At 39.4% G+C, this 13,756-nt stretch overlaps 1 protein-coding gene across 4 annotated transcripts in view; it reads left to right on the top strand.

The window, feature by feature from the left end:
* Positions 1-7,366, top strand: part of kdm4c (lysine (K)-specific demethylase 4C) — a 30,919-nt gene extending 23,553 nt beyond the window's left edge. For 2 of the 4 annotated variants that reach the window (XM_063476388.1, XM_063476387.1), the window contains exons 18-22: positions 340-534; positions 3,133-3,303; positions 4,147-4,266; positions 6,049-6,141; positions 6,287-7,366. In XM_063476388.1, coding sequence (XP_063332458.1) covers positions 340-534; positions 3,133-3,303; positions 4,147-4,266; positions 6,049-6,141; positions 6,287-6,454 — 747 coding nt within the window. In that variant the 3' untranslated portion in view covers positions 6,455-7,366. The remainder of the gene's footprint in view (positions 1-339; positions 535-3,132; positions 3,304-4,146; positions 4,267-6,048; positions 6,142-6,286) is intronic. The other 2 variants (XM_063476389.1, XM_063476390.1) reach the window with 2 other exon arrangements.
* Positions 7,367-13,756: the final 6,390 nt, after the last annotated feature.

The raw sequence follows: 13,756 nt of genomic DNA, 5'->3' as shown, positions 1-13,756 counted from the left end.
ATTTCCAGTAAGGCTTGAAAACATTTTGGTAAAGACGTAGTTAAAGAACATGCTTATGGTTTAGATAAAAATGTTTTTTGAAGAACACATTGACAGCATTTTAAATCTAGTTAATAAATAAAAAATTAAAAAACAAGCTGGATACAGTCTAAAAACACCTTTGGTTTGTCTAAAAGCAGCTGCTGATCGTTCTAGACCATTGGCCATTTTTTGGTTCTTGGCGTCTCTCAATTGTTTTTATAATTCCTTTGCAGTATTAACATTTTCCCAGCTTTTCGTGTGCAACCTAAGTTAATTCAGGCCTATTGACAGTCTGGTCTGGTCCTTATGTGTTTACAGAAGTGCATCTATTGTCGTAAACGCTGTGCGGGAAAGCGGCACTCAGGGGCTTGTATCCAGTGCTCATGTGGCCGGTGTCCCACCTCCTTTCATGTGACCTGTGCCCATGCTGCCGGTGTTATCATGGAGCCCGATGATTGGCCGTATGTTGTGTCAATCACCTGCCATAGACACCAGTCGCGGAGTTCGTCAGCTGTAAGTTATAGGACAGGTGTTTGCTACAGCTGATCTGAACAAGTGCCCGGAATAAATAGACATATTATTGTTTTTGACACGCTTGAAATAACTGACTCAATTATAATCACTTAATAATTTGTGTTAATGTAATTAAGGAAGTGGCACAAATGACTACTCGCCAGATAATTGAAAACAGCTTGTTAAAGGGGCCCCTTTATGTTATGCCTTTGTCTCTGTTTTACCTGTTGCATATACTACAGCTGAACTGCCTGAATCACCTTGTTTGTAGTCGAGTCTTTCTTCCATGACTTATACAGGGCACTGTGTAACAACACATTGGCGTGATGCGTGCACAGTGGCTTGTTTGCACTCAAACAAAGAATGAACAACTACTATTTCCTTGCTAGAGCCTTTTTCTGCCAACTCTAACTCTATATTCTATTAATGAAGCACACCAAATGTTCTGTTGTTGGCTGCAAGAATGAACATAAGCATGTTCATTTACTCTTGGCATAAAAGAAGATGAAGATCCAATGGATTACTTTTATTTCTGATGTGAATGTCTCTGCAACACCAGGAATCCTTACATTTTATACTGTGTTAGCGTGGGACCGGCGTCAGTCTCCTCCTTCTCTAATGTACATGTTCTGTATTTTAATACAAACAAGCTCATAATAAAGTCATTCAACATTTTGTTTCAGTTGAAACAAATAAAGCGTAAGATAGTGACACAAATGCGACCCATTAGGACTAATGTCCCCACTTTACAAACTGCTGCTCTGCACTGCTCAACTTGTGATGTCTGATTAAAATCTCTATTAACACGTTAAAGATGAAAGCTGTGATGCAACTTTTGGCCATATTTACCTGTATAATTGTCACTCAAAAATGTGTAACGCGTGTTAGAACATCTAAGGACATAAACATATTCTCATTTGACCCCAAATAAAATTGAACTTGTGGAATTCCCCCAAAATTGGGCTGCTGTGTAAAATGTAAATAAAAACAGAATGCAGTGATTAAAAAAAACTGATAAGTTTATATTTCATTCACAATAGAATAAAGAAAACATATGAAATGTTAAAACTTAAGACATGGTAATGTTTCATGAAAAATAGCAGCTCATTTTGAATTTGAGGGCAGGAGAACTCTAAACAACAAAAGGCTAGAAAAGTAAAAGGTGCTGAAAAGAAAGAGCTGGATGAACAATTTGCAACTAATTATGTTAAATGGCAACTGGTCAGCCGCATGATGGGGAATAAAAAGAGCATTGCAAAAAAACGATGTCTATAATTTGTGGAACAATTTCAGAATAATCCTCTATAGTTCATAATACCAAAATATTTAGAGAATCTGGAGAAATCTCTGTGGACAATGGACAGGGCTGAAAAATCAGATTATACTGGATGCCGCTGATGTTTGGTCCCTCAGATGACACTTCATTTAAAACAGAAATGTTTCTGTCATGGAAACACTGCTGTCAGAAATCATTGTCTGTGAACACAGTCATTGTGCCATCTATAAATGCACGCTAAAGCTCTATCATGCAAGAAGAAGCCGTATGTGAACGTGAGCCATATGACATTTGGTAAATCATTGCATTCTGGTTATAGTCACATTTTAAACAGTGTTCCAGAAGCGTTTTTTGTTTTTTGGGGGGAATTGTGGTAGTAAATGTAGTTTGATGTTAAGTCATTACTGCAGTCACTTGTAGGTTCAAGTTCAGCTCGTTGCTTTGTTCACTTGCATCATCTATAATAATGCTGGTTAACTGAATTAAACGTATAAACTGAAACATTGTCCATGACAGTGCGGTTAGTAGTGCAACATTATGCTAGAAAAGGAGGAGAAAAGTGTGCAGTAAGTCTGTGTTTTTGGTTGGTTTTTTTTTTTTTTGGTTTTTTTTGGCGGGGGCGGGGGTTGTTTTATTTTTTTAAAGTTTTGGGGATTTTTTTTTTTATGGCTAAACCAGCTCAAGACACAACAGATCATTATTATTATTGATTTCAGTTATTTAACAGTTATTCTATTGGAACAGCTGTACAGAATTAACTGCTAGTTTAGAAGACTAATTGCTGTTTTAGAAAGTTCCCGCTTTAAGTGAGCGCAGCATACATTTGCACTGTGCCACAGTGGTGTGAGTGAATGCCAGTATCTAAAATGTCAAGGATGTAATTTCACAAATGAGTTCTTTGTGCTGGTACTGAAGAAAAGTTTTCTTTGGGGTCTTGTTAGAGCTGATGCCCAACTTACACTTAAACTCACACTAATTTAAGGTTTGTCTTCACTATGCTGCAACTAACTTGCATGGTGCAATTTCTTCCCTTCTAAATGCAAAGATAACAACCATACTCTGTTCGTACTGAGCTTAATTAAAAGTAAAAGTTGTACCTCGGTACAAGAAGCTGTCAAGATGACTTCAGAGACAGATCTATAAACCTGATCGTATTAAAAGCAGAGATTTGGGTATCAGAGCCTTTTATAATGCAAATAAACCTAACAGAACATTTCAGTTGTCACTAATTGTATAACATTGCTGTACCCCAGTGGAATTTAGTTTGACTTTACTCTGTATTGCCATACATTAGTCTAATTGCTACTCTCTGTCTACACTAGAAGCAGCAAGCAAACCAAGCTTCTATCTCACTTGGCCAGACGGTGATCTCCAAACACAAGAACCTGCGCTACTACAGCTCCAAGGTCACGCAGATCACCTCCCAGACGTTCTACGAGGTCATGTTTGATGATGGCTCTTTCTCTAATGACACGTACCCCGAGGACATAGTGGTGAGGATATGTTTAATTAGACGCACACTCAAGAGGTCACTGCGTAGTTGTATGAGGTCAAACCAGTTGTTTAAATCCCCCTCATTAGAAAGGAACTTCTTTTTCTCCTTTGAAAATATGCTCTAGTGTTTCTGATTGTAAATATTTTTTTATTTATTTTTTTAATAAACAAAGCAGGTTTCTGAAAGGGCCTTTCAGAGAAAAATACAATATCACACACCAGGAGTTTCCATGGGAGTATGGAAACTGACAGCTAAACGTGTGTTTCTATATTTAAGAGCACATTAAAGTTAAGTGCATTCAGTCCTGAGCCTCAGCTAGCTACCTAAGATATTGTATATTACACCAAAATAACTAAAATTCTATTTGAATGTGTATGTTTTGAAGCCTTGTGCTTGTTTTGTTAAAAAGCTATGTTCACCTTAAAGCTTGTTGATTGTCTAGTGTTAAAGCCCCTTACATAGAAGACAAGAAAACAAGCTTCACGGGGATATTCAGTGTGTCACGGTAGCACAAAGCATTCACGAGGTCCTGCTGTCTGAACAGTGAAACAAAACCATGTGCCCTTTACATTACCATAACGTCTCAACCATTTTGGGCTGAGAAGTTTTGTATGCAGCTTTGAGTTTAGATCTCAACAGCACTCGACTGTCAAATTCTCGACTATAGCAAAAGCTGTTGTCAGTCCACTTGAGTTTTTTTTAGCAGGTAAATATATCAAAGGGAATTACTCTCTTTAGCAGTTATCCTGACACCCACTTTGAATGACTTCTTCTGTCTTTTTGAAATCGTTTTGAAACACTCAGGCACTTACAGACCAGCTACTACTTTCTTGTATTTCAGAGCAGAGATTGTGTGAACCTGGGTGCTCCTGAAGTGGGGGAAGCTGTTCAAGTAAAATGGCCTGATGGGCTGTTCTACAGTGCCAAATACATGGGATCCAACGTCTCCTACATGTACCAGGTACCCAAACATGCGATCCATCTGTAAACTACTCAGTCACGACAGCAGTGAGTGAGCATGGGAGAGAAAAACAAATGGCTACGTTGTGCTGAATAGACTTTCAGGCATAGTTGTAGGTCAAAGTGGCATAGCAGTAAATTTGTTGAACTCCCTCAACGCTGACGTTGTCAATGTCCCCTGGTCTACGTGTGGACAGAAAAGACAGGGGGATTGAGGGAAGCGCTGAAGTCACGATGACTCAAGAGGAGATTGAAGATGATGGGAGGGTAAAAGACAGACGTAGGAAGCAAAAGCTGTTTGGACATAGAGTGATAGAAAATGGGTAGAGGGGGAAAAAAGATGGGGAGTGAGAAAGCGAAAAGTGGAGGAGGAAGAGAAGGAGGTGACAATCTGCATTATTCAAACTCACTGAAATATTAACTAAGCTAAGACTCATGCAGCTTCCATTTAAGCTTTATTTAGGCGAGCTGGGCGTTAACCATTACTTATGCACAAATGCACCTGTGACGCAAAGACGGTTTAATATAGGTCAGATTAAGAAGGAAAAAAAATGGCTGAACAAGAACTTTCCATTGTCAAGGTGTGTTTTAGAGATGAAGCCCCTGCTTTTTTCCAAGAACTCCAGCGTTAATATTTAAAGAGCAGAGGTAACATGAAGATGGTCTTTATTTGATCTTTTTTTATTAGAGCTAAGGGTTAGAACGGCACACTTGTGCATTCTGGCAAAAATGTTGTTAAAGTGAGGGGAAAGAAATTCTTTGTGGCCTCTTATAGTCTGTAATAATGGTAGCCTGAAAAACAAACAGAAAAAAGCCAGTGTTATATAAATGCCTGTGTAGGTTCTCAGCTATCCAGGTCATGGTACTCTAAGGAGCTTGGAAAGAAAGCGACTGGACTCCCACTGTGAACGGCCATCATTGAGCAGAGGGGGTGGCTTATGACACCAAATTCAATTTTTAATTCAATTTCATTTATATAGCACCAGTTGCCTGAGGGTGCTTTTTATTGTAAGGTAAAGACCTACAATAATACAAAGAAAAGAGAAAATCTCAAAAATCATGACTCCCTTTGAGCTAGCGCTTTGTTGACAGTGGGAAGGAAAAACTCCTTTTAACAGGAAGAAAACTCCAGCAGAAACAGCCTCTCTGAGATGCGGCCATCTGCCGCAACCAAAAGCCACTAGCACCTGCTCTCTTTTGGATTTCTATTAGGTGTTTTTAGTACCTGCTTGGCCAGGGTTCCAACTGAGCTGAGTTGAAATCCAAACTCTGACTCCTTCACAAGAATCAAAACCGCCATTTTTGAAGCTCGGCAATGAGGGAAATAGCTATTTTGACACCTGGGCTCATGTGACAAGGCGTATGATAAATAGAGTAGGGTTTAAATACCGGGGAGACTCCAGCATTTGGTTTTAGATCTGAAGAAGCCTCTTGGATGAGAGGTGTAATGTCTTCAAGAAACTTAAAGAAGCCCAGTTGCCTTCTTTCCCAGCTCCTTAGACTGTTATATAAGCTTATGTATTATTAATGCAACAAACCTACAGATACCACCATATGTAACTGCTGTATCAAAGATGATTAAGTAAAAAATATTTAGAAGACAGTTAAATGTAAATAGGAGGGGTTTTTTTTTTGCTTTTTTTATTTTAAGCAAAAATGTGCAGTAAATTTGGTGGTAAGATTTTGAGTGTGCATGTGCATGGATAGTATCTAAGCTGTATAAATGCAAAACATTTATTTAAAACCTCTCGGATAGCTGCTGATTGGTTTCACCTCATCTCAGGTGGAGTTTGAAGACGGCTCTCAGGTGTTGGCCAAAAGAGAAGATGTCTACACCTTAGACGAAGACCTCCCCAAAAAGGTGAAGCGCAGACTTGTAAGTATTAGATTTACAAGATTTACACATAAACTTTAAAAGCATAAGTTTCAAACTTCATTGGCATAAAGAAACAGAATATTCTCATGCCATGTGGAACATTTTGCTATTACTCATTGGTGCTTTCTCATGTCTTGTTTTCTAGTCAACGGCCTCGAGCATGCGTTTCCAGGATGCTTTCTTCACCACACAGGGGGAGAGGAAACGACAGAGAACGCCAAATTCACGCTTCCAGAAAGACTATGTGGCCCTGCCAGGCCTCCGTACAACTGCCAAAAGCACATGGGAGCAACGCAGCCACAAAGGGAAATGAAGTCATGGAGAAGCATCAATGACAAATGAATGCACTGAGTTAACAGTTGATGTAGAGGGGAGCTTGTTTGTGTATGTGTGTGTGTGTGTGTGTGAGTGAGTAAGCTTGTAAGTTTTGGGGATTTGGGGATTGCTATTTACATCTTAACTCTTGCCCACACAAGTTTCCTGTGAAAAGTTCTGAGGAAATGATGTAAAGGGGGGTTGAATGAGGTGATGTGGATTAGGTGGATGATGACTTGCGTGTGCTTCTACATTTTACATCAGTGACTGAATGGTGTAACAGGCAGGGGAGGAATTTTGATTGGACTCTTACAGAATGGGTTAACAGAGGGCATTGTTGCCTCAGTTGCCTAATGCTCTCACAACCGTCAGGGAAATTAATTGTGACTTATAATGGTCACATCACCCTTTTTTGGAATAACATTTTTTGCTTTGTACATGAAAACTTCAAAAAGCGATTTTTCTAATTAGCCCGCATACGGTAGCCTTTTGGGTGATCTTTTAAGTTTTGATTTTCAATGTTTATGTTCTTTGCCTGTAGTATTTTCCTCATGTCTTACTGCATGTTCAGCATCGTCTCTTAACTGCTTCTGCCGGGCCGAATCCAATTACGCAAGAATGGCTTCCTCTCTGCCCAATTTGTTAAAATTCCCTTGCAGATAAAAAAATAAATAAATGAATATGTGAATTGTGTAATTTCAAGTTTAAAAGCATTAAGAAAAATGACCACGTGCTCATAACTTCCTGTGGGGGAAAACAGACAGGAAGCCATAGCTTTGTGTTGGACTTTGTGTCCAATTAACGTGAAATGCTACTGTTGCCCTCTTGAATGAAACACATTGTTGAAATTATTTAAAATTTGTATTTATTTTTGGCTTGCTATAGTTAAGCTATTGCTAACTGCTGTAAGGAAAACAATAAAACATTACATATGTTTTTCTATTCAGTTTTCAGTTATTTTAACTCCAAAAGAAATGATAATTTAGAAGCCACTTTAAAGCTTTTCAAAGCTATTATGAACACAAATACTGAAACAATACCTGGGTGTTTAATAGTATATGCATTAGAGTATACAATGTAAGGTTTTAAAACTAGTGATAGATTACGGGTTTGTGGGCACTGCCACTAGGTACTGACATTAAATCATCTACAGTTGGGGAAAAATAAAAAGCCCACCCCATGATTCATATGTGTGTAGAAGCACCTTTAGCAACAATAGCCTGCAGCAGTTGTTTCCTGTATCACTTTATCAGTCTCTCACATTGTTGTTGAGGAATTCTGGTCCACTCTTCTTTACAGTGTTGCTTCACTTCATTGAGGTTTGTGTGCATTTGTCTATGACAGCTCTGTTAAGGTTCCACCACAGCATTTCAGTTGGGCTGAGCTCTGGACTTTGACTGCGTCAATGCAACACCTTGATTCTTTTCTTTCAACTCTGTTGTAGATTTGCCGCTGTGCTTGGCATCCTCTCCTATTGCATGACCCACTTCTAGCCAGACTATCAGACAGCTGGCCTCACATTTGATTCTAGAATACTTTGGTATACAGAGGAGTTTATGGTTAATTCGGAGACTGCAGGGTGCCCAGGTCGTGTGACTGCAAAACAAGCCAGATGCAACTTTGCAAACCTGAGCTGTGCTTCCGTGTTCTTCTTAAAGAGAAGAAGCTTTGTCCTGGCATCCCTTCCAAACAAGCCATACTTCTTTAATCTTTTTATAATTGTACTGCTAACTGAGGGCTGTACACTCTGAGATGTACTTTTGGTGTTTTTTGCATTTTTTCTGAGCATTGCACAGTCTGACCTTGGGATTTATTCCCAGGAAGACTGGCGAGTGCCTCGAATGTTTTCCATTTGGAAATAATCTTTTTCCTAGTAGAATGATAGTCTTGAAATTGTTTGGAAATGGCATTATAACCTGTCCCAGATTGATCCGCAAACTTCTGCTTTGCAGAGGTGCTCACACTTGCTGACAGTCAATTAAGTGCTGCTACTTACCCTTTTAATTCCAGCACATGACTGCAAAGAACCATGTGAAACTTTCTTTTTCACATGACTGCAGAGTAGATGAAAAGAGGCTGATGTCAGGCAGTCGTCACATGATCAATTATTGTCTTCAGTAATATCACTGAATTTATTTCAAACCATTATTTTTGTCATGCTCTCACCTCTTGGCACAGTGGTTTAAATTTGTTATGCTTTCAAAGATATAACAGTAAATTATGTTTAAATATTAAACTTTTCTGATGTGTTCAGGTTTTCATAAATGCTTTTAGAAACCAAAGCTTCAAGTGCAAGTCAGAAGTACCGGCTATATATTTTTAATCTGGGATACTCTGAACTATGGGGTCAGCCCTTGCAGGTACATACTGTATAAGGGCGCCTCACGCTGAACGATAAGGAGCAGAGTGTTCCCAGCAGCTTGGCAGAACAAACGAGAAGTGAAATCCAGGCGGTATCTTAACTGGCTTCAAAAAGCTTTGTACTCCCATGGAAACCACGTCACAGCCAGCTTCAGATGGCTCTTTGTGATACTGAAGCCAAAGCAAGAAGACAAGTCAGCTTTGATGAAAAATGCCAAAAAAGAGAGAGCTAAACATCCTTTTAACACCGTTCTTTTGTGCGGCCATAATACCCAATCACGCTACCCCTGCTGTTCTTTCAAGTCCTGTAGGACTTTTTTTCTAAACCTTTGACAAAAACGAGCAGGCCTTTTAGCTGCTGGTAAATATTCAAAGTTATGCACTGGGTGCTGTGCTATTGAAAAGGTTTACTCCTTTTACCAGGGTAGACTTTGTTAGGAGTCTAATGTTTTGGCCAACTATATTAGAATTTTTGGATCCTTCTTGAGAATAAAGAGGAAAAGTTAAACTGAAGGTTTGAACAGACAATTCAAATCTAATTGAAGATACATTTCTTATTTGCATAGTTTGAGTTGTAAGCCAGTTATCGTTGTCTTGTCACCGTAAAGCTTTAAAAAAATTAGTGCATCATATGTCAATCTATCACACGTTATGAGTCGATTATTTATTATTCTAACTAACCTGTCAGAACTCACAGGTCAGCTCAAACTTTAAGCTATAACCACAGCTGGACTGGTCATTGGGCATACCGGGCATTTGCCCGGTGGGCCGATGGTGATTTTTCATTTTTATGTTTGTTTGTTTTTGTAACGGTATAAACATTGAAAGGTGGTGGATTAGCCAATAATAAAAGACACAAAGCTGGAGTTATTCTGTGTCTTTGCTGCACAGCTGCCTCTTCTTCTCTCATTCTCTCCCCCTCCCTCTCCTGTTGCTACTTCAATCATGAAACTGATCAATGATCAGCTGATCGGCTTTTCTGTTGCAAGTCCCGTCTCTCTTGTCTGTTTATCTCCCACTTTGCGCCAGAAAGGGGAAACCAGCGGATGTCGCGCTAAACAACAGCAGCACGTTTAAGCTTGATAAGCTGTTGTTAGAATTTATTTCATATCAATTTCTAGTATCAGCTGATGTTTGCTGGAGCCACAGCTGTAAAAGCTGCTGGTCATGATATTGGTTTGGATATCTGGTGAGAGGGACGCATGAAGATGATACACTGTATACAAATCATACATATATACCAACAAGACAGTATACATCACTGTCACAACAGCGTTTGTTTTCATTCAAAGGCATTATGGTTTTTTCTATAATACCTGGTGGTCTACTCAATACCCGGGCCGATTTTTTGTCCCAGTCCAACCCTGGCTATAACTTATTTAGCAATTTCAGTAACATACATTAATAAAATTTATGCACTCAGTGCTTTCTCTTTACAATACGTTTCACAGTCAGTCAGAAAGTGTTGAATTACTTTTCCTCTATTATCACACTATCAAGTGTGACAGGATAATGGGCAGGGTTATTTAGGTAAGCCAGACCTCTATTTGCACTTGCTTAACCTCTCACAAAGATGGAAGTTTATTTTAGCTAGACAGCTTGGTTTGAGTATTTCATAAATTGCTGGGATTTTCCCACACAACCGTCTCCAGGGTTTACAGAGAATGGTCAGAGGAAGATAAAAGACAGAATAAATGGCTGTTCTCTTGGTGAAAAATGCCTTGTTGGTGTTAGAGGCCAGAGGAGAATGACCTTTGAGATCATAGGAAGGCAACAATAACTTAAAATAAATGCCCAAAGTAGGCAGAAGCGCATCTGCAAATGCACAGCATGTTTTGGTTACAGCAGCAAAGACCACATGTGGTGCCACTCCTGTCAGCCAAGAACAGGAAACTGACCTACAACTCACACCAGCTCATCAAAGTTGGACAATAGATGATAGAAAAAATATTCCCAGGTCTACAGAGTTTGTGTCTTGAAATTGGTGTCCGAATTTGCTTGGTGCAACAAACAACATGAAAGTATGGATCCTTTCTTGTATCAACAGTTCAGGCTGTTAGTTGGGGTGTAATGGGATGGGGCATATTTTCTTGGCACACTTGGGGCTTTTGCGTATCAGTTGAACAATGTTTAAACAACACAGAAAAAATTAAGACAGTTCTGAAGGCAAAACCCAGTAAAAGAGGCAAAACAGAGAACACAGGAAGAAGTGTAATGATGTAAAAGGCCAAATGAGGGGAAGTGAGATGATAGTTCACAGCAAATGCAAACATTAAAACATTGGTGATTTAGCAAAAGACAGCTCTCAAATGTTCCCTCAGAAAAAAGGCTCATTTATTTTCTGTGCCTATACTGTAGTATCATGAGCCAGATATGAATAAGCATCAGCTTCAGCTCTTTCCACTTATTGCCTGAATCTGTTTTCTAATATGACTTTAACAAGACTAAAAGAATAGCACAAAGTTCCGTGAGGCGGCAATGCTCATTGCACATCCAAACACATTATTGCTGATAAACTGCTGGATCTAAAGCACGAAGATTAATAAAAAAAGAGAAAAAAGGAGAAATAATGTTGCTATTCTGAACATTTTTCCATTAGCCAGGGAGTAAAATGTTTTTGGTATGACCAGAGGGTGGCATGAAAGGCTGTCTGTCTGTACAATGACCATATTAGTACACCAGACTCAGCTCTGCAGTCAGAATAAGTTAAGCTGCTGTAAAATATTGTGATTTAATTACTATATTATTATTATCTTGGTTTTAGAAACGCCTCAACAGTGGCTTATGGCTGATAAGGGCTCCGTGCCATTCATATAATAAGAAACACATTAGTTTAAAGAGGAAATAAGAAAGGAATCATTTCAAAGAAGCAGTTAATTAACCAGCAGTAAATGAAGCTTTCACAACAACCACAATAACTACCACACCACAGTTGGCCTAGCAAAATATAATATCTCAAAAGGAATCAAATAAATCAAACTTAGAGAAAGAGAATCGTTACAAGAGCTGAGCAAATTACAACACTAGAAGAGATGATCGCCCATGTTTTCATCTTGGATCAGTATTTTTCATCAGTCACAGCTAGCATAACTCACAGGGAAATCCCCCCCTACACACAGACACAGGAATGGGTCTGAATCCAGAGGTGGAATATTGGAGTGAGGGGGTGCTGTCCAGTGGTTATTTCAGTTACTGCTGCCTTCCTCTCACTTTTGGCATCAACGAGGCATTTTGGCTCAGAGGACTGCTGCTTGCCAGATATTTTGCCTTTTTCGGCTTTTTTCTTTATGAACCCCAGAGAGATGCTTGTCCGGGAAAATCGTGGGTGGGTAGATCAGCAATTTCTGCAATACTCAGGCCAGGCCATCTGGCACCACTTAAATCACCTTTCTTCCCCATTCTGATGCATGGGTTGAACTTCAACAGGTGGTCTAAACCATGTCTTCATGCCTAAATGAACAGATGTATTGCCATGTGATTGGCTGATTGTAGATTTTTGTTGGCAAACAGTAGAGCAAGTGTACCTAATAAAGTGGTGTATTAACATGAAATGTAATTGTCTCCACGTAGGATGATATTATTGTTTTGGCTGCTGCCAGTGTAAAGATGTTTTGAAGGGAAAAACTATGGAAAATCACATTTGTTATGAGCTGTAAACGCACCTTTGTTTGTCCTTTTGTGGAGATTGAGTTGCTATTAGCGTGGCAGTTTTGTTGAAAATGTGTACAAGAAAATACTCACCTGCATCTATTTCCTGCCTGCTTTTGCTGGAGCCCATTTGAAGGTGCTCACATTTATAAAAAATAATAATAGTTTTACTGTTTGTTAATTTAGTTTTTATGGCCAGTTTTGAGTAACCGAGTTAGCTGCTTTTAGCTAGCTAAATTGAAGGACTCCATTAGCTTGCTAAGTCTTGTCGGTGGAATTTGTCTGAATTTGGTTTTCTGTTGCTCCTGGAATAACAGCCTGTAAGCAATATTTTATTTTCTTGTAGCCCATAGACAGTACTGAAAACAGTTCTCAACAGTTACACAGTGTATTATTATTTTTTTATACAGACATCTCATAAAATCCACACATTATGCATAAATGAATGAAAAGAATGGGACTTAACACTGCATATTCACATTGCTCAAAATAATTAAAGGAACACTTTCAAAACACATCAGCCTTCAATGGGGGAAAAATCATGCTGGATATCTACACTGATATAGGCTGGGTACATCGTTAGATGGAAATGAAAATGGAGGATCTCCTACCTGACTGAGCTCCTGGGCAGTCTGAGGTCCAACCTGGCTGGTGGTGGAACCGAAACATAACAACCCACAGCCACAGGTTTTCTATTGGATTTATGACAGGCGAGAGTGGGGGCTGGTCAGTGGTACCAAGGCACTGACTGTCAGCACCACCATGGGCTCTGTTAATGTGTCTGAGGATTTCATCCCAATACCTAATGCCTAGCTATAGAGGTCTGTGTGTCCCATCATGAATATGCCTCCCCCTCCCATCACATTAATCGATCGTGGTGAACATTATTCACGGTCATGTGTCACATGTGCTCAGGGTGAACTTGCTGTAAACAGCACAGGACAACATTCAGGGTGCCAGGCACAGGCGCTCATGAACTTCCTATTGCACTGTTGTGTCTGTTCTTTCTTGTGTCCGTATTGTTTTGTTCGGTCTGCTGTTGCACTGTTTTTTGCAATTTTTGCACACTTGCACTTTATGTAGTCCTGGTCTTGGAGGAACACTATCAGGTTTCACTGTGTGAGGTACCACTGATTGAAATGACAATAAAACCACTTGACTTGACTTGACGTCTGATTGTTTGGTCAAACACATTCCCACTTGTGGCCTGCTGGAGGTCTTCGTGTCATTTTTCAATAAAATCACCATCCTGCAGTAGCTATGTAAATCTATAAATAATATCAATCCCTGT

Source organism: Pelmatolapia mariae, linkage group LG6 (assembly GCF_036321145.2).
Source record: "Pelmatolapia mariae isolate MD_Pm_ZW linkage group LG6, Pm_UMD_F_2, whole genome shotgun sequence".
In the NCBI taxonomy this organism is placed as follows: Eukaryota; Metazoa; Chordata; class Actinopteri; order Cichliformes; family Cichlidae; genus Pelmatolapia; species Pelmatolapia mariae.
The sequence above is the reverse complement of the archived record's forward strand: the minus strand, read 5'-3'. Positions and strand labels throughout refer to the sequence as shown.